Source organism: Rhagoletis zephyria, unplaced genomic scaffold (genome assembly GCF_001687245.7).
Source record: "Rhagoletis zephyria isolate East Lansing unplaced genomic scaffold, Rhagoletis_zephyria_1.1 Rzeph_scaffold_02395, whole genome shotgun sequence".
In the NCBI taxonomy this organism is placed as follows: Eukaryota; Metazoa; Arthropoda; class Insecta; order Diptera; family Tephritidae; genus Rhagoletis; species Rhagoletis zephyria.
This window is the reverse complement of record NW_016159479.1, coordinates 24,492-44,767: the sequence shown is the minus strand read 5'-3', so window position 1 is coordinate 44,767 and position 20,276 is coordinate 24,492. Positions and strand designations below refer to the sequence as shown.

Here is a 20,276-nt window from a genome sequence, read left to right as displayed (position 1 = left end):
ATTTTATTAAGTGGTGAACTTGAAAGTTCTGTCTGTGCTCACAGACCCAATGCGTTCCTAAATTACTGGACCCTTACTCTGTAGTTCGAAATGAAAACAAGTTCTATTCGAACGCCTAACTCTTTTAGTACCAATCGTTCGAATTCGAACAAATTTACTACCGATTCGAACTACAGAGTAAGGACCCTGGAAAAGCTGAATTACATATTTATCTATGTACATATCTAAATAGGTATATCCATTTTATTTTGAATGCGAATATCCTAATTCCATACATACATTGGATGTACTTTCGAGGGACTTTATATTTACAACCTTTTTTTAAGAACAAATGGGAGATTTTCTAAAAAAATATGTATTCTACGCTGAAGTTTTCCTAAGCGTTCTTCATGAGGCTCATGATGCTAATAGTGATTCTGTTACAAATTCTTATATACTATGTATAGCGGCCACTGTGGCAGCCCGCAGGCAGCACTGGGTTCGAGCAACATCTAAATTAGAAAAAGTTTTCTTTTCTCGCCGCTACTACATTAGCAAAGCGGATAGCATTAAAATTTCGCACAATGTCTGACGCGCCGTAAAATTTTCTTTTTACTTTTACATTCGCCCACGCTTGCTCTACTGAGACATTTATTAAATTATTACCCTGCAGGAAATGGAATTAGTTTGTAGCTAGCTATTAACTAACTAGCAGTCCACTAGAGGTAACTATTTCCGTTGGTAGTGAGAACTGGTTTCCTCTGCATTAGATGTCAGCTAACTTGTAGCTAACTACTTTTGGACATTTTACCAATTTTTTATATTTTTATTTATTTATTTTATTTAACATTACATATTTGCTTATTTTTTTACATGTTCTTTTGTGGGGGGTCCCACATTTATGTAAAATTTCGATCTTTACTTTGTTTGTCCTGAATTCGAAAAAGAATCTGCGAAGTGCAGAAAAAAAGTTGAAAGTATTTTTTGTAGCAGGATATTTAAATAGAAACTTGTAGAGAAAACAAACTGCCGATAACGTCTGCATGACTCCTGCACGACTTTACAACTAACTTAAAGTTAGTTTTGTCATAGGTAATTAAAAATTAGTTATTTATCGAAATGCCGCAAAAAAGCTAACTAGAAGTTTGTTATTTTAATCAATTGATAATTTTTTCTGCAGGGTAGCGTGTCAACATCTTGACACACCATCTGTTTTGCAAATATGTTTCTTTTTTTATGTATATGATTGTACAGACGCTGCGAAGAAGAGGCGATACAAAGAAAATGCTTTAACGACGAAAGTTCCCTTTCATTCGTCGCATCACACACCTACATACATACATACTCATTCAAACCCAATTTCACTTTCCTATAACAGCTAATTTAATTTTATTTTCTCCCTTCCCTTTCTTTTTTCGTTTTTTGCTTGCAGATCATTCGCAAAGAGCGTTCATTAATTGTACAAGCAACGAATTGCGTGGAGGAGCGTGAATGGATCGATTTGTTGCACAAGATCTGCCTTACAAACTCCATCCGCATGCAATATTTCCATCCGTCCGCCTTTGTGAATGGCGTCTACAGCTGTTGTTCGCGTTCCGACGAAAATGCGCCCGGCTGTCGCACTGTCTCTGCCGAAGCGATCAATTACTTTCAAATGGATCTTGTCACCTCACTCGATCCCGCGCTTGATCTGCAACGAATTCATACGCTGATTATGTCGCATATGACACAAATGGCTGCACCGCTTGATCCCATTGCCTTCCATCATCTGCCGCAGGGACACAACCCACTTGGGCCCACATCATTGGCGTTGCAGCAGCATTCAACAGCCGCATATGCTGAATTTCAGGCGACAATCGAACAATTGCGCAAAGTCGCATACGCCATCGATCGCGATCATCGCAACTACAAGGCGGGCATTGCGCGAGAGTTGAAATATGGCAGTCGACAGGCGCCGATTGGCGATGACAACTACTTACATATGATGCATGCAGCAGGTCATTTCAATTTGCAACAACGTCAGCAACAACAACAACAACACCAGCAGCAGGTCGTGTTGCACTCACAACAGCAACAACAGCAGCAACCACAGCAAGTTTTGCCGCAAATGCAGCATGTGCGTGCATATCCATATCAGCTGAAATAGCTGATGAAATGAGGTGAAGTGCATGCGAAGACGATGCAGCAATAGAAAGAGAGAGTGGCGAAACGTGTAGAAGAATGCATGCATTTGATATGATATGAGAAAAAAATCGAAATCGCCTTATCAAGGGCTTCACATTGGATGATATGTACCTAAACACTTGAAAAGCAATAGGTACTTACCAAGAAAAGTTACATATTTATAAATATTAATGTATGTACATACTATAAAGGCAGCTATAACTGAGCGTAACGCTCATCTTTGTTCTGGCGTTTAATTGAAGCTGCTGGTAACCTTACCCTATACCCAAGCAACTAACACAAATACCAAGCAACCAATACTACAAGCAAAAGTTCAAATTCTGTATAAAAATTATGTTCTAAATATTTTTATATACATATGTAGGTACATTATATGTATGTACATATGTAATTGCGTACATTTATTAAACAAACATACTTTGTACGAATTATTATTAGTATACTAACTAGAAATATTCGCTTTCGTATACGCATGCGTATGAACGGACATGTGAGACTATTTATTTTATATACAATGCTATTATATAAATAATACATATACCTACTTATATTATATTAATGTATACATTTAAATCGAAGTTAAGTGAAAAGTAACTGCGAGCGTTAGTTCTAAATTAAACGCTTTGCAGTATGTGTAGATATATGTAAGTGTACCCGATATACGACAGTACATCGTATATACCTACATACTTATGTACATATGTACATATGTACGTAAGTAATAAGATATACATATGTATTTATAATCTATGTTAAACTAACAATCCTGGGTTAGACTAAATTTTTCGCCTCAATTCACAGAGGCAAAGAAAGCAAAAGCATAGGTAATACTGTTAAGAGATGAACTCCAATTTACGGCATATACATACATACATACATATGTTAAATGCATGCTCTAAGCTAAAATACATTTAAATGAGTAAATGGACTTTTGTATAATAGAATGTTAGTTTAAGAAAAGTGAAGTTCTGACTATTACAAAATGAAATTATAAAAATTCTATAAAACTATGTGTAGGCAAAATTGTAAAGAAAACGGGAAATTCATGAAACGTAGAGGTCTTTGGCGCATTCTGCAAATAAGCTTTTTTTTTTATTTTTTTTAAATAATGCTTTTAATATTGAGTGCTTTTGATTAACTTTTCAATGCATTCTACTGAATCGGTGAATAATTAAAAATTAAAAATAGAGCTGACTCTTGTTCTTATAAAAATCGATTATCAGCTAAAAAAAACTGCTAATACAAAACTTTTTATTTTCGATTCAAATAAAAAAGAAATCGTAGCAATAATTATAAGCATTGCTAATTAAATTATAAAAATGGCATATATATGATTTTTATATATGAACCCTGTGAGGCATCTATTTCAGATTGAAAACGAAAAACACTTTGTATGCTTTAGCATTCTCGTCCACGAATATATTGCATAAGTTTAACTGCAAATGATTTTATAACTAAAATTATTTTCATGTGTTTTTAGATTATCGCACTATTTTATTTTGAATTCTTATTGGCCAGCACTAAATTTTTACATTAAAGTAGGGGCATTTCCCATTTGTATGCTTAGAGACTGAACGGTTTTATGAAGGATATTTGAGAATTGAAATTTTTAATATTAAAAAGTGCTTATTTGCAGAAAATTTTATTTTTTAAAACATTTTTACAACATATTTTTTCACAATTTGTCAGCTACATACGATCGAAAGAAATGTGTTTGGTATTTTTTATGTTTTTTGTTTTCGTTTTAAATACATGAATTAATTTCTACATTGGCAAATACTTTGCATTGGAAACCAAATCGCATTACTAAATATTTTCCAGAATACGTAAATTTGTGGAAATACATTCATAGAAGAGGCACACTATTTTTTATGCATACTATGTAATTGCATATTCCGAAAGAAAAATTGAATTGCCTGACACTCGATTTGTGTTAATTATCTGTTTTCATGGCAAATTGTTTCTACATACATACATTCATTTACTTTATGCATAAACTTCCAGTTAAAAACTATTCGTTGTTTTTAGTGCTTGTATTTATTTATTTTTTTTAATTTTCTACTGTACAAAAGATACTTTGGAAATTTGCTGTCTTCCCATTTGCGTCTTCGCCGCGTTATTTATCGAGATTTCTTCCATACATCTAACATAATTTCTTCATTTGTTAGTTTTCTTAAAAGGAAAGCATTCCAGATCATTCGTTTTTGTTGAATTAATTTATTTTCGTTTTTTTTTTCTTAAAACTTTTTCGGAACATTTACATGTAATATTAGTAAACTCAAACTTTGCTTAATTATTTTTAAGGTTGTAAATACATATAAATTTACATTAAACGTCGCATTTTTAATATCCGAAACAACGAATCCATTTACACACGAATAGCCCATAATTGATGAATAGTAAGAAAGGCGTTAAAAATATATTTTAAATTAAATTTATTTAAAAAGCAGTAATTCATTTATCGGCGTTCATTTGCTCGTTGCATTTTTAATTTTATGCTCGTAAGTTGTAGCAATTAATTATTTGAATTAGTGAATTTTTTTTTATAATTTTTAGTTAATGTAAATTATTACTGTTAACGGTAGGCCTTATTTGCTACCTGCTGTTATTTTTATTACTATTACAATCATTAAATATTCATTATTAGTACTACTATTGAAACTAAGTTTTTTATTCATTTAAAATATACGTTTAAGTTTGTAATTGGTACAAAATTTTTTTAATAAAAAAAATCCACAACTTGGCATTTACGACTTGTAAACACTAGCTTTCATTTTTTCATACATTCTTCGTTAGAGATAGCGGCGATTCAACATAAGTAGTGTTGATTTTTTTTTTTTTTATAATAATTTATTCAACATACGCCAGTGCACATGCTATACCGTAAGTACTTCCTAGAATCTTACCACTGCACGAAGTTCACTAATTTCATTATAGATTTCTTTTGATTACGCTCGTATGTATGTGGCTTTATATGCGTCTGTTAACCCCTCCAAGAAACACCAAAGGTTTTTATCTCATTCTTTATGCAAGCTGCAAAATTCTAAAGCAATCGGTTGGGTAGTAGAAAGGCGTACACGCCTCCATGCATACTTATGTATGTATGAATTAGTGTTTTTATAAGTAAACATTCCTTTACACAACTTTTACACCAAAATTTAGCGAAAATTTGCAAAACAATCAATTTCTATGCTAACAGATAAACTAAATATTTTTAAGGGTAGTGAAGAGAATTGTGCAGATGCAGTGATGAAATACATACATATATACCATTAAGAAATTCACGTTTTTTTTTTTATATGCAAGCAATTCTAAAGGTAAGTGGTAAATTTGCAAACGGGAGATATATGTATGTATATCTGTGGACTTTTGACAAAACAACTTCTCTCGAGTGACGTCATTTTGTCTTTAAAGCAGTAATTCATTGAGTTCTCGAATAATGTTTTAATTTTTAGTCCTTAATAGGAGTAGTTCAAGATGATGTCGTAATGAAATTTAAATAAAAATGTAAAATTTTCAAATGGAAGTTCCTTATACAGGTACTCTAAATTGCAACCTACAGAATGCACAGAGGTTGTTTTGTCAAAAGTCAACAGATACATATGTACATTAGAGTACCTCACCAAAAAAAAAATCGTGGTTTTCCACCAGAATAATAAAATCTATTATGTTTAAAGACTTCCGCCAAATTTCTTCGGAAGAATGATTAGGAAGAGGGTGATTCGTTTCTGTCAGCGGGGCAGATGCCTTCGATGTTCGCATCTAGTCTTGCTCTGTACGGATTAATCATACTACGCCAACATGATCGGAGCTGAGACTGCGCAGCTCTTGCGTCACGTGGACGTCCAATTTCATGACACGTTGTAGCTGAGTGCGGACCACTTCGCGATGTACATAAGCTGTTCAACCTTGGCAGGAGTCTGCACGGGAGCACACCAGCCTCGGTGTGTTAATGTTATTCCGATGGTATCGGTGTCTCCTCCCAGTGCTGGAGCGTAGGGCGATGCTCTGGCAGGTTTTTCCCCCAAGGATTACACTAGGGCGGCGTAGTTTACTACCGATCGTGCAACAGTTTTGTTCGTGGCGAATAGGGTCTTTTCTCCAATTGCTGTTGTTCCTGCTTCGGAGGTTGTTTGCTGATTAACGCAGTTACACCCAATTTATGAGTGATTTACGGACGGGATTTTTGTTCCATCGGTATCAAATTTCTTCGTAAAGCTGGTGAGTAAGGTGGCCATAGACTTTGCGGCGGAGATTTTTAGATTTCGCGCATGGATTAAACAGTTAGCAATTCCCAGACCAAAATTTATATGTGATATCTTTAACATTTGGTTTTAGGGGCCACCCTAATGTACAGAGTACATTAAAAAAAGCTCAATTTTTTCAGAGTATTCTGCATTGTAAATAAATTTTAAAGAAGTCGTTAAGATTTAATTCGATTTTTTGCCGAATTTTCTAAAATGAAATAAATTACGCACACTTCCATTCTTTTACGAAATTTCGGAAGAAAATCTGTGAAGCAACGAAAATAATGCTGCTATGTGAAGAATATCTTTCAGAAATTTCTTTACGAATTCGTGTCAACCACTTCATAAAATTTTCTTTGAAAATTCGAAAAAAAATCGTTACAGAAATGAGATACTCCTAACGATTTCTCCAAGATTTCGGAAACTTTGGTTTGCAGGGCGGTTAAAATAGAAAAAAAATCTGCTATTTTATTATTTTGTCTTCACATAATGTATATATCTTCGTACAAATGTATTAATTTCATTAAAAGTGACTGGTCTTAATAAAAACTAATGTATTTTGCATTTTAATGGGAGATAATTCAAACAGAATTTAAATTTTAACATGATTTTTAATAGCTTCCGATGCAGTTGGATGCATTTGCACACAAACAAAATTTGAGCTTTAAGCTCATACGCTCAGCCGACAAATGTCAAAAATCGAGCTTTTGTTCTTTTGGCAGTTAGCAGTGATGGAAAAGTAGGCATAATAGTGTTATTTTTGGCACCTTCACCTACAAGGGCACTTTTGACACAATTCATTCAGTTTTGGCCAAAAATATATATTACAGAACTTTAGCCAGTATATAACAAATAATCATATCGTCGTTTAAAGTACAAAACCGCGTATCAACAAAATGCAAACCCGCGTATGTGCGGTTGCATACATTTTTTTCTATATATATTTCAGAACGAACGGATAAGTATTGAGCCAAGAGCTTGTGTGAGTAAATCCAATTTTTGCCAGGAAATGTCAGTAACGCGGTTTTGCAGAATGATGATAAACGGTTTTGTACTTTGAACGACGATAAATTACTCATAGATTCGAAAATTTTAAATTACTTAAAGGTTAAAATAAGGGCAATTATATAAAATTAATAAAAATTATTCAATGCAAAGAATAGTCAAAACTGGTCAAAATGTCGCACTGCTATTATTTCGCACATAGGTATGTATTTGTGTAAACATGTCCGAACAGTTATATTTAAGTGTTTTTCACCTTCGTAATTGGAAGACAATTGGGCAATTCACAAGGTGTTGTGAAGTTATTGGGCAATTCACAAGGTGTTGTGAAGTTATATTTTCCTAACAAAAGTTGTGTTAAAACACGACGGTTGTGAACACCTGTTACGATTATTTATTATATCTCAGCACTTAACCTCACATAACACCGAATAAACATAGGTTGCAGAGTTGTATCGTCATGTGTTATTTTTCTTCACAAAACAATAACAACATTTTTACAACTGTCATGAAATATCATGACTTCACGACAAACACGACAAATACGACACCTTGTGAATTGCCCAAATGTTTTTTTAATATGATCTTACTCTAATAATTCAATGAAGTTCTAAAAATAAATATGTGGTTCTTAAAAAGACTTACTGCCAACTACTTTTTGGAACTGTTTCTGCAGTTCATTAGGCACATTTTGAAATACATATTGGAATTCCATCCCTGGCACATAGCAAAACAAAAGCAGAAAAAGAAAACTTGCAGACTGATTGGGTCGCCGTCGGATTCTTATCAGATATTTCGTAGGAAAATTGTGTGAAAATTCGGAAAATGGCTTAAAATTGTGTAAAATCTTGCAATAACGTGTGTTTACTGTCGCAATAAAAAGAAAAATCAATCGCTAATAAAAAGTAAAGAAATACAAATATCAAAAATTCGTGCATAAAAACAAAGCAAACGCAATCTCTCGGAGCGATAGGCTCCTTTTTACAAAGCTTTTTTTTATCCATCCAGCCTGTCACTGTGCAGAGCTGCCTTGCATTCCCGCATTTCTCCCTCAACATACACTAGGATAATGGCAATGTGTAAAGTTAATTAAATGAGCCACCGTAACTAATTGCATTTGCAGCACTCGCATACACACGCATACGCATAGTAAATTTACTTACGCTTTATAGCGCTAGTGACCTGGAAAGCAGAGCCGCATTAATTTTTCACTCGGGGGAAGAATGGAGTTCGCGGACCTTATTAAAACGCCAAAGTTAGACGGAGTATTTCTACATGACCATCTGCATGCAACAGTTGAAGGAACACTTTGCATTACAGGTCATCATCTGCTGTTGAGTGCGCGGCAAGAGAATAGCCAGGAGCTATGGGTAAGAGATTTTCAGTCAAATCTGTCTGGGTAAACAAAAGCTAAAGTCATAAAATAATCAATCAGATGGAAACGTGCTGTGCGCGTGCCACACTTTTTCCACCGTCATTAACACTGTATCTAATGCTGTCCAGCTTGTTTGTTCGTTGATGTGTTATGCTTATTTTTAGCATATCTGCATATCCATGTCAGCACATGTGACTGGTCATAGATCGTATACCTACATACATATATGCATGCATTCAGAAGTGTGTGTTTTAAACAAAAAGAAAACATTATAATTTTGTATATGAACTTTTCTTTTGATTCATTCCCAGTTGTTGCACAAGAACATCGACTGTGTAGAGAAAAAGCCATTCATGGTACAAAACATGGTGATGGGCGGTATCATTACATTGAAGTGCAAAGATTTGCGCATTATTTCGCTGGAGATTAAGTATGCTAGGGAGTACTTTAACGTAGCAGCTTCATTGGAGGCACTCAGCGCGCTACACAATCCTGAACTTGAATATCCTTTTTTCTACCGGCCCATGTATACTATACTTGAGGATGGATTCACTATGTTTCGGTACGTATTCATATAAAACTACTACGTCATATGTATGTATGTGCATACATATGTTTGTATGTAGGTAATAAAAAAATGCAATTTTGTCATCATGTAAAAGTATTACTCTCTTCCTTCATCTTGTAGTCCTGAACTAGAGTTTGCGAAACTAATTTCCGGTGCTGTCTGTAATCTGCTAAACGGTAATGAAAACGGTAGCGCTGGCGGCACAACACCTGGGGCTGTGGGCGGCTGCGAATGGCGCATAACGACTGTCAACAAGGACTTTAGTGTATGTCCAACATATGGCACAACACTTGTTGTGCCCAAATCTATTACTGATGAACAAATTGTGCAATCGGCTGCGTTCAGGGATGGCGGCAGATTTCCGGTGTTAAGTTATAGGCATGAAAATGGGGTGAGTAAGTTGTGTAGTTTGTTGATTTCCCATACAATAGAGGTTTGAAAATAAACTGTGTGCATATCGTTCTAAAATTGCAGAAATTTATCTGTACATACATGTGTGCATATGTAACTGAAATCAATATCAAGCCCAAAGCAGTGGTTGTGTTGCTATCAATTACATTGTGCAGTATATTTAATCTCTTATGCATACGCACACAAGTGTATAATTTTTAAATGTATTTACATATCGTATTTTAAAGTACAAAACCGCGTATCAACAAAGTGCGAAATCGCATATGTGAGGTTGCATAAATTATTTTCTTGAGAGTAAAAACACTCGTATTTCAAAATGGAATTCTTTTTTTATAAAGCAATCGCAATTTCTGGATAGTGATAAGGATTGAGCCAAGAGCTTGTGTGAGCAAACCCAAATTTTGGCAGCAAATGTCAGTTACGCGGTTTTGCAGAATGGCGATACGCGATTTTGTACTTTAAACGACGATATGCTTCTGTGGGAGTAATGCGACCATATAGCAAATACTGGTCCCCGAAGGTTATAATTTCTTCTGATAAAAAGTGAGATTGCAATTTTCTGTCAAGAAAAAACGCTCTTGGCGAATATATATATATATATATATATATTAGGAAAATCTATAGTACTAACTCGAACTGGAACTTTATATAAGATAATTTTCTATACATCACCTCTCTCCTTTAAATCTATAGGCTACATTAATGCGCAGCGCACAACCACTCTCCATGCAAGGTATTAAACGTTGTAGGGCCGACGAGGCGATACTTAACGTGGTGCTGGGACGCAGTAAAAAGGGATTCATCGTCGATACTTGGGGTAAGGGTAAATCGAATACCGAAACAGACCAACACTACTCGCAGTGGAAGAAAGTGAATCGCGCCATTGGAAATGTCTCAACACCATCAGCGATTTTGGATAGTTTCGCCAAACTAATTGAAGGTAGCCAACAAGATCTTAAGATTCTCACAACTGTAGCTTTAAATTTGCATTCCTCGTTTAGCTTGCAATGATATAACATGCTCGGCGGACAAATGGATATCACGTTTGGAAGCAAGTGGTTGGTTGAGCCTTGTCCTGAATTCGCTAAATGCCGCATGTGTGGTAGCACAATGCCTCGATCAAGAGGGTAGTCCAGTGCTGGTGCATGGCTCTAAAGGTTTGGATTCCGCGCTGATTGTGACGTCACTAGTGCAGATTGTACTTAATCCTGATTGTCGCACTGTACGCGGGTAAAGTTTATACTTTTTTTAACGTACTATACTCAAGCCTTAAATTGATTTTCCTAATTAGAATACAAGCATTAATTGAGCGTGAGTGGATACAGGCTGGCCATCCATTTGCGTCGCGTCATCGGTATGCTAGTTATACGCCCGCGCAGAATCGTCCCAAAAATGCTGGTGCTTCGTTTGTGTTGTTGCTCGATTGTATCTACCAACTGTATACACAATTTCCCTGCAGTTTTGAATTTAGCTCGCAAATTCTAATCTTGCTCTATGAGCACAGTTATTTCTCACAATATGGCACCTTTCTATGCGATTCCGAACGCGAGCGTCAGGAGCTGGGCGTACATACACGTACAACTAGTTTGTGGTCATATTTAAATCGGCCAGATGTACTGAAAAATATGTTAAATCCATTGTACGAGCCAAATCCAAGCGTGATTTGGCCTAGCGTGGCGCCGATCTCTTTAGAGCTGTGGAGTGGTAATGAATGAATGAATGTAAAATAAGTTATTGTTGTATTTTGAAACTTTTCTTCAACATAATTTCAGAACTTTATCTGCGCTGGACCCTTGAACAGAAGAATAGCACACAAACAATGCAACAAATACAGGAATTGGTCACACAAGAAAAGGAATTGCGGGCAAAAGTAAGTACTTAACTTAATAACTAATCTCATTCAAACTATGATAAATGTATCGCAGGCAATACGGTTACGCAAACAAGCCTCAGACTTGAGCCTTGAAATCGAGGAACTCATGGCTGCTGATTGATTGCCGCAACCAAAAGATCCATCGCAATTCATTACAAGTTTAGCAAGTAATTGGGATATTACTGATTCTTCATAAAACTCATTCAAATGTCCCCTTTTGCTCTCTAACTATATCTCTTAAAACTGTTTTATTGTAAAGTATTCGAATAGTCTTCGGACACAACAGGCATCACAGTGGTGAATATGTGCACCATTAAATTGAGTCAATTTTTGACGCATTTTTATTGTAATTAAGTATAGGTTTATAAATAGGATAATGATGAAATACAAATTTAACTAATATTCCTTTTGGGAAGAAATTTGAAGAAAGCTGTAAATAATAATGCCAATTATACTTCTAGTATTTTAAAAGCAATGCAAATTGAACCGTTTTTGAAGGAGCAGGTTGCATCAAAATCATATATGTATGTATTTATGTATACATATTTATTAATAGTTTACTACTAAAGTTAACATCGCGGTCACTTAAATGGTGTACTCTTCTTTATTCGATTGAAAAATTTCCAAACATCGTATAAATCCTTTTAAATAAAAAATCGAGAAAAAAATTCATTCGTGACGATTCTAGGTGTAATTTTTTCATGAACGTTCTACACACGACCGTCTGCCTTCTAGTTAATACATACCAAATATAAAAAAAAAAAAAATCAGTAAATGGCTACTAAAGAAATTACAAATTTGGGTGTCAGTATAGTATACATTTGTATAATGAGCTTACTTGCAAAATGACTTTACAACACTACTCGGCTGTTTATGTGAGGCAAAAGGATTGAAATCAAAACGGCAATCAATTTCGTCTGAAAATAATTTTTTTGCCAAGAATTTCTTAATTTTGAATAAAAACTTAATAAGTATATATTTTGTATCATGCTAATTAAAAATTCAAGTCGCTTTCAAACTGCACGATTTTAAAATAAAATAAACAGACTTAACAATTAACATGATGTTGTAATTTAATATGTAGTGGTTTATGAATCTAGTTTAGCCTTGCCTATGACAGTCGGCTTTTGAAGGAACGTTTTGCTTGACTAACCCAGCTACTTCATTCAAAAGATATCTAAATAATTTCGTTTACGCATCCGGTCTGCCTTTAATTCGCGCTTTTATATAATTTTTTTTATTACAGTATTTTCTTTAATTTGACTATTGAAAAATTGTACAAAATAGTTTTAACATAACCATCTGTAATGTTTCACGACTAGCAGTAACATTACAAGACAAAAGTAAGGATCCAGAAAAAATCTATACAAAAATAGAAATTAGCACTTAAATATCCAACAGCAGTTGGCATGAGCTATGTTTGTCTTGATCTTTTGTAAAGATTACAAAATTTATGAATGCACAAAAAGATATCTAAACCATTTATGTCTCCGAGTAACTGCGCTATATTGTGTTCCAGTTGTATATAATTCACATAATATACTTCCTTAATTGCCGGCATCATCCTCCAAGAAGAAGAATTGACCGGAACGTTTTTGTTCAGTGTCCTGCGTTTGAAAAATATATTTTTTATATTTACAATAAAAACCTAGAAATTGTACTTACCTTAACCGAATTGTTTTTGTTGATGCGTGGTCTGAAATTGTTGGGATCTCTGCGGAAGGTGATGCCTAAGAGTTCCAGGAATCGATTCATGCCATTTAATAATGATTGTGGCGAGAAAGCAGTGGTTTTTACAGAGGGTTGACCTTCGAGTACAATAACACGATCAGCTAGGTAAGTCGCCATGATGAAATCGTGCTCCACGACGAAGCCGGTACGTTTCGCATGTAGAATAAATCTGCACGAACAGTAATGAATAAAATTGTACACATGGGAAAGGGAAATATTGTAATACCTCTTAATGACCTTAGCTGCTACCAAACGTTGTTCGGAATCTAAGTAAGCCGACGGCTCATCGATAAGATAAACATCAGCTGGCTTACCTAGACAAAGAACTAGAGCGACGCGTTGCAATTCACCACCAGATAAATTCTGCACCTCTTGATCCATTATTTCCTCGATTTTCATGGGCTTCATAACGTCTGCAATGAATTGTGGATGCACATAAGCGTCACGAATTTTGTCGTGCAACAGATGACGCACCAAGTTTTGAAATTTGGGTGAAATTTTTTGCGGTTTGTAAGATATATTTAAAACTGGCAAGTCGACTTCTTCATCTGGTTGCAAATTTCCAGCCAACATGCGAATGAAAGTTGTCTTTCCGGTACCATTTTCACCCAATAGAACGATAATTTCAGAATCGCTAAAGTGACCTTGTTCCACAGTTAATTCAAATTTTCCCAATGTCTTTTTCATGGAGGGATACACATAGTGATTCATGCGTTTAATTTCCTCTTCAGTTGCTGATTCAGAGACCTAAAATTTAGAATCCATTATGTCGGAATGAAACAATTTTCTTTTCAAATATATTATTTACCTTAAAGGTTAGTGATTCAGTCCGGAAACGCATGTTTTCGGTTGGCACAAACCCATCCAGGAAAATATTTATGCCTTCACGTACCGAGAAAGGCATTGTAACAACACCGTAAACACCTGGCACACCGTAAAGACAACAAATAAAATCCGAAAGATAATCCAAAACTGACAAATCGTGCTCCACAACGATAATAAATCTAAATGAAGAATTACATTAATCAACGGACCAATGTATTAAAAAATTGGTATTCACTTCGTGGGATGCAGTAGATGTCGAATGGTTAAAGCAGCATTTAGACGTTGCTTCACATCCAAATACGATGAGGGTTCATCAAACATGAAAATATCACCATCCTGAATGCACACCATTGCAATAGCAAAGCGTTGTAATTCCCCACCAGATAGTTGAGCAACGTCACGGTCACGTATATGCAGCAAGTCCAGCATTTTACAAATTGTACCCTGATTCTTGCGTTCGTCTTTTTTGTCGAGTAGTTCAGCGACAGCACCACGCACAGCCTTAGGTATCTGATCAACGTACTGTGGCTTCACGAGCGCCTTCAAATTGTCTTCCAATATTTTGGTAAAGTAGTTCTGCAACTCTGAACCCCGGAAATATGCCAAAATTTCGGTCCAGTCTGGTGGATCACTGTATCTTCCCAAGTTAGGCTTTTGTTTGCCGGCGAGGATTTTCAGTGCTGTGGACTTGCCGATACCATTTTGGCCAACTAGTCCAAGCACTTCACCAGGTCTAGGAATCGGGAGACGATGCAGTTTAAATGAGTTTTTTCCATATCTATGGGTGGTATGCTTCTCCAGATTACTGGGAACGTTGATGATTGTAATAGCTTCGAAGGGGCATTTCTAAAATGGTATTGCTAAACTTTAGTTTTTTTATATGTTAAGATACGGGCTCCTTACCTTTACGCAAATACCGCAACCTATGCACAGTTCCTCCGAGAGTGAAGCTATTTTTGACGTGGGCGCCACCTCAATACAAAGTTTCCCCATGCGAACAACGGGGCAGGATTTCTTGCATTCCTGACGGCAACGCTTTGGCTTGCATTTATCATCGCTGACTATAGCAATACGCGTCTGTTTATCTGTCTCCTCATTTTCCTTTCTCCGCGACATGCTGAAAGCAAGTTATATACAATTGTTATAGCTACATATTTAAAAAATGAAAGCGTGTTGCGTTTCGTGAAGAATTAACATTGACAACGAAGCAATCCACTTCCACTCCAACCCTTACCCCTAAAAACTAACTAGGGGATCAACATCAAGACATGCGTATTACACTCAGACTGGCTGGTGAATTAACACTGACAACGAAGCAATCTACTATTCCCCCTAAAAACTAGGATATTAACTATGAAGACACGCGTATTTACACTCGCCTGGTTGGCATTGTTCGGAAACCAATCACGGTCAGCGAAAGCACCCAAAATATAACCTCAACTTTTTGCGAAACTTATGAGCTATATATCTTTTTCCATTAGTTCACAACACCACTCCTCTTATGCGAAATACATACTTTCTATAGCAATATAATTTATGGATATTCTGATGTTATATTACCTCAAAGATTATAAAATTTACTAAACACGGCGAACTAAACACCTCGCCTTGGAATTTCAAAAGGGGAATGCACAGTTGCCACTCTCCGTAGTTTGGTACCAAAAGTAGTACTTTTTTTCATCGATGGTAAACAGTAGTTTGGTACCGTTTTCCATAAAAAGGTAATTTTTTAATCAAATTATAAACTTGAGATTTTTGAGATTTTATCATAAGCTATTTATCATAAAGTAAGTAAATTGGCGAAGAGATTAACTCCAGTCAAGCAAAAGCACTAGTATGAAATTGTACTCCAATAAATATTATTTATTATTAAACTTGCGAAAAATTTATTAAAAATCTACTTCATAAATATGTTATGCATTATTTCCCCTTTGTAACGGTTATGTTGAAAATTGTTGGTGTTGGTATTTTTCCTTTCTCAATATCAATGACAAGTTTCAAAATTATAAGATTTCTCCTTTTTTCTTCAAAATGACAATCAATTAAAACCTTCCCGCGTTTCCTGGAATATCATGTTAAATAATAAATACAAAAAAATTTAAGTTTTTGCGTAAATTAATAAATAAATTAAATTAAATTAATAAATAAAGCTGGCGCTCATTAATGGAAAATGCATTTTCTTTGTTATGATTTTGGTACTAATAAATTTTGAGTACTGGCAACCGTGGTAGAAAAAGAAACGTCACATTGGTAAACTGCGTTACCAATTGAGAACGTCGACAATGAAGTGCAGATACCAATTCCTATAAAGATGATATTTTTTAATTGAATATTTTAAAATAACTACAAATACTACGGTATTTTTTAGGCTATTTCTATTTATGTACACATATAAACATTTTTGATTATAGTTAACATTTGTAGCTTGCAAGAAGCTGAATTCTGCAAGTTCTATTACAATTTTTGATGTCAAAATTCCATGTCAAAAATCGATGACGTTCTGACATTTAACAAGACAGTCCACAGTTTTCTTTTCCTAGACAAAATTTTAACACGTCGTGGAATAGTTATTTTTAAGCGAAAATAATGGTGGAAGAAACTCCCAACACAGAAAATGTGGAGAAAACTGAAGGAGACCAACCTGCTCAGCCAGTGGAGCCCACCAAAGTCTTCACCGTTGAAGGTAAGATAAACAAACTTGCTTAGGTCAGACAGACCTTAACCTACAAATAGAATTTGTAATTGGATTTCGTGCATCACTTTCTCCACTTTATCGTTTATTTATGTTTCTGAACTGCAGTACTGCATATGGTGAAGGATGCCCAGCAACAACATGGTTTGCGACATGGGGACTACCAACGGTACCGTGGCTATTGCACCCGACGTATTCGTCGTCTCAGAAAAGCCCTAAAGTATCCACAGGGCGACAAACGTCACTTTAAACGGCGAGATGTAACATTAGCCCAACTAACTGGAAAACGGGCTGACGAACGCTTCATTCACATCCCATTGATAAGTGCAGAGCGGGATTGGTCTTATGCGATGCAGCTAAAACAGGAGGCTAACACGGAGCCAAGAAAACGGTTTCATTTGATTAACAAGCTTCGCAAGGCATGTTTCTATGCTTTACAACTGCAGGAACTGTGCAATGTAATTTGGTTTGTTATTGCGTTTGTGGATATTTTCATTACATATTATGTTTTTCTCTTCAGTCTGAAGTATTTGATGCGCGCACAAAACTAGAATGTGAGGCTTATGTTGCTTGGATGCACGGATCGCTGCACTTCGAACTTCAGTTATGGGGCAGTGCATTAGAGCACTTGAAACGTGCGCAAGTAGTTTATGAAAACCTTGCAAAGGCATTGCCAGATGACGAACAGGAACTCTATCGGGTCAAAGTTAACGAATTCACGCCTAATCTTCGTTACTGCGCTTACAATATTGGTGGCGGTGGTGGTGCCAGCAAAATGGATGATTTACTTGAGTTGCGTGCACAAGGATTACTGGAGAATTTAGATTTGCTAGTTAGTCAAACGAAAATGGAAAGTAGCGAGGGCTTGCAAACAATTGAATGGCGTAACCGTAAAGTTACTGTACGGCCAGAGAAGGTGCGTCTGTTTTTGCTCAGCATACAAGAAGTAGATAAATCGCTCGAGAAGACATCGAAAATAGAATCAAAGATTGAATTGATTGAACGCATTTTAATGGATTGCAAAGACGCCATACAGGCAGTAAAAGAAGAAATAAAACAAGATCCGAAATTGCGTTCACTTACAACGGGCCAAACTGTGAGTGGTGTGCAGTATTTACTTGCATATTTGTCGTATATACGGCATAGCCGCACATTGCAACGCAATCTATGTCTTGTAGAACAGGTAAGATGAAGACTGCATAAATGCGACCTCATTATTATAACAAAAACATTTGATCCAAACATTTCAGGCTAAATCCAATTTCGACGACCCCAATCAAAAGTCACAAGTTATTGGCGATGGCAAGCGTGTGAGATCCCAAGACCTTGCACGTTTGTATGAAATAATTTTGCAGAATGTCAGTGAGATGCAGCAAATACAAGGAATGGAAGAAGACGCCACCTACCAAGCAGAAATAGAAAACTTGGCACTCACATTTAAGGCATTCCGTTGCTATTACATTGCTTTGACACTGATCGACATGAAAAAGTGGAAAGAAGCTGTTGCTCTCTACGAACGTTCTTCCAAATATGCCAACGAAGCATTAGCTGGGAAAGCAAGCGAAGAGTTCAAATTAGCCGATGATTTGAAAATACTCGTGTCAACAATAGAAGGTTGCAAATTCTCTGCGCATGCATATAGTGTGCTCGAGAATGACACATCCGACGATGCTATTTTCACGTCCAAGTCTCAAAAATCTACGAAACCCTTATTCGAGCGTCTGTCACAATACAAAGAGGATCAATCGCTTCACACCAAAACGCCGAACGTTTTCAAGATGACACCTGAAATGGTGGCAATTCCCTGCAAGCCGCTATTCTTCGACCTGGCGATCGGTCATATTGAACTACCGCCATTGGATGATAAGCTGCACTCGCCAGGAAACAAGGGAGGCGCATCGATTTCTGGATTCGTAAAAGGATTTTTGGGCTGGGGTGGAAATAAATGAAGTGGATTTGGTAAACTTATTTAAAAACAGCATAAACAAATTAGTTATTTTCAAAAATGAATATTCAAAACGTTAGCTCCCGGCTGGGATTACTGACCAGAACATTATAAAAAGTATCATGTATTCTCTACATTCGACACGCGCCTTGAATAGAGCGTTCACTTGAGAAATGCATTTGTGTATGGTATTGGAACATATTTAGCAACCCAATAATGTTTTTTTTTTTCTTTTTTATGCTTCAATTCCCATTTGGAATAAAAATACCCATCGCATTTTTTTAGGTGAATTTTGAAATAAAAATTTTCTACTTAATGATATGTATATCAAAAAAATATATTTCATTTATATGGATTGGTTCCAGAACTACAAAAACTAAAATGGATATCTTTTAATAATTAGCTAATTATGCTAATATGTTATCTAAATTAAACAATGCATGCTAAATTAGACTACGAGTACCTACATACGCTTAACTATTTCTCTAGCCAGGTACGGAAATAACCATTTTGATGAAACTCCAATGCAAGATCTTTTATTCTGGAATGATACTCTTCAGTTAACTTTTGTGTAACTTTGATTTCATTGGCTTTTGGAACAGCTTCACTGATGGCATCTAAATTTGGTATATTATTTGGATCGAATGTTACTGCAGGCAATACCCACATGGAAACCGCTAAACCGTAACAGGCATGCGCCGCAAACTCTTTCATAATATTTTCTAGTGAAAAAGTCTGGCGAATAGATGCTAAGTGTTCGCGCGAATTCAAAAGTTGCTCCAAACGATTGTGCAGCGCACGGTGATATGTCGCCAGCAAGCTATTTGTATGGGCATCACGCAGTTCACGCTTCGTGCTAGTAAACATAAAATGAAGTATATCGAAGATGAACGAAGTGTAACGCATTGCCTGAATGTAAATAAAGAAAAATAGCACTAGCATCGGAGACTATATACATATGTATGCAGTAAATCTACAGCCGAAAAATTTTACCTGTAAATCAAAGAACTTCACTTCTTTCGGTGCTTGGCACGTGCTACTGTCATCCATGCTTGACCTAAACATGATGTTATTAACATACAAGTCACCATGACACATCACACTGACGCAGTCGCTGGCATTATTTATGCTGTACATAATTTTCTTATATAATTCAGCTTTCAGTTGCTCTATCACACAAATCGAATCCGAAAGGCTGCCATCGACATTGGATTCCCGTAAACTTTTCACCGCTTCCTCTATTGAGGAGCTAAGTAAATTTCCATAAAAGTTCTCGGCTTCTTCACAATATACAATTTCATTAACTTTACAATAACGCTCACGGAAATCGCTATCACCCAAGTGTTTGGCTGCTATAGATGTGGCGTGCAACTTGGCAAGTTCCTGAAATGAAACAGAAAGGTTTGGTGCATACCTGTACTTATGTATGTGTGTGTGTATGTAC

At 35.9% G+C, this 20,276-nt stretch overlaps 6 protein-coding genes across 12 annotated transcripts in view; 4 read left to right on the top strand and 2 right to left on the bottom strand.

Annotated features, from left to right (window-relative positions):
- RasGAP1 (Ras GTPase activating protein 1) overlaps nucleotides 1-3,819 on the top strand; it is a 42,987-nt gene extending 39,168 nt beyond the window's left edge. For 4 of the 5 annotated variants that reach the window (XM_017621243.1, XM_017621240.1, XM_017621241.1 and 1 more), the window contains one exon: nucleotides 1,412-3,819. In XM_017621243.1, coding sequence (XP_017476732.1) covers nucleotides 1,412-2,125 — 714 coding nt within the window. In that variant the 3' untranslated portion in view covers nucleotides 2,126-3,819. The remainder of the gene's footprint in view (nucleotides 1-1,411) is intronic. The other variant, XR_001848153.1, reaches the window with a different exon arrangement.
- A 4,816-nt stretch (nucleotides 3,820-8,635) lies between these two features.
- LOC108366769 (myotubularin-related protein 9) lies at nucleotides 8,636-12,406 on the top strand. The gene is made up of 8 exons (XM_017621234.1): nucleotides 8,636-8,782; nucleotides 9,099-9,349; nucleotides 9,476-9,746; nucleotides 10,460-10,706; nucleotides 10,768-10,996; nucleotides 11,058-11,470; nucleotides 11,539-11,636; nucleotides 11,692-12,406. The coding sequence occupies exons 1-8, from the start codon at nucleotides 8,636-8,638 to the stop codon at nucleotides 11,758-11,760; spliced, it is 1,725 nt and encodes a 574-aa protein (XP_017476723.1). The 3' UTR covers nucleotides 11,761-12,406.
- The window catches only part of LOC108366772 (uncharacterized), a 27,550-nt gene continuing 18,838 nt past the window's right edge, over nucleotides 11,565-20,276 (top strand). The window contains exon 1 of the mRNA XM_017621238.1: nucleotides 11,565-11,636. The gene's annotated coding sequence lies outside the window, so the exon portion shown is untranslated. The remainder of the gene's footprint in view (nucleotides 11,637-20,276) is intronic.
- pix (ATP-binding cassette sub-family E member 1 pix) lies at nucleotides 12,688-15,861 on the bottom strand. 2 transcript variants are annotated; one of them, XM_017621231.1, is made up of 7 exons: nucleotides 15,756-15,861; nucleotides 15,099-15,312; nucleotides 14,431-15,041; nucleotides 14,179-14,374; nucleotides 13,597-14,117; nucleotides 13,305-13,539; nucleotides 12,688-13,246 (listed from the first exon to the last, which is right to left on the bottom strand). In XM_017621231.1, the coding sequence occupies exons 2-7, from the start codon at nucleotides 15,309-15,311 to the stop codon at nucleotides 13,187-13,189; spliced, it is 1,836 nt and encodes a 611-aa protein (XP_017476720.1). In that variant the 5' UTR covers nucleotide 15,312; nucleotides 15,756-15,861; the 3' UTR covers nucleotides 12,688-13,186. The 2 variants fall into 2 exon arrangements, with proteins under 2 accessions (XP_017476720.1, XP_017476721.1); XM_017621232.1 differs by lacking the exon at nucleotides 15,756-15,861 and adding an exon at nucleotides 15,430-15,447.
- On the top strand, nucleotides 16,668-19,132 carry Srp68 (signal recognition particle 68). The gene is made up of 4 exons (XM_017621233.1): nucleotides 16,668-16,878; nucleotides 16,996-17,345; nucleotides 17,408-18,070; nucleotides 18,138-19,132. The coding sequence occupies exons 1-4, from the start codon at nucleotides 16,782-16,784 to the stop codon at nucleotides 18,834-18,836; spliced, it is 1,809 nt and encodes a 602-aa protein (XP_017476722.1). The 5' UTR covers nucleotides 16,668-16,781; the 3' UTR covers nucleotides 18,837-19,132.
- The window catches only part of LOC108366771 (uncharacterized), a 3,784-nt gene continuing 2,652 nt past the window's right edge, over nucleotides 19,145-20,276 (bottom strand). For both annotated transcript variants that reach the window (XM_017621236.1, XM_017621235.1), the window contains 2 exons: nucleotides 19,826-20,215; nucleotides 19,145-19,741 (listed from right to left, as the gene is read on the bottom strand). In XM_017621236.1, the coding sequence (XP_017476725.1) occupies nucleotides 19,310-19,741; nucleotides 19,826-20,215 (822 nt within the window). In that variant the 3' untranslated portion in view covers nucleotides 19,145-19,309. The remainder of the gene's footprint in view (nucleotides 19,742-19,825; nucleotides 20,216-20,276) is intronic.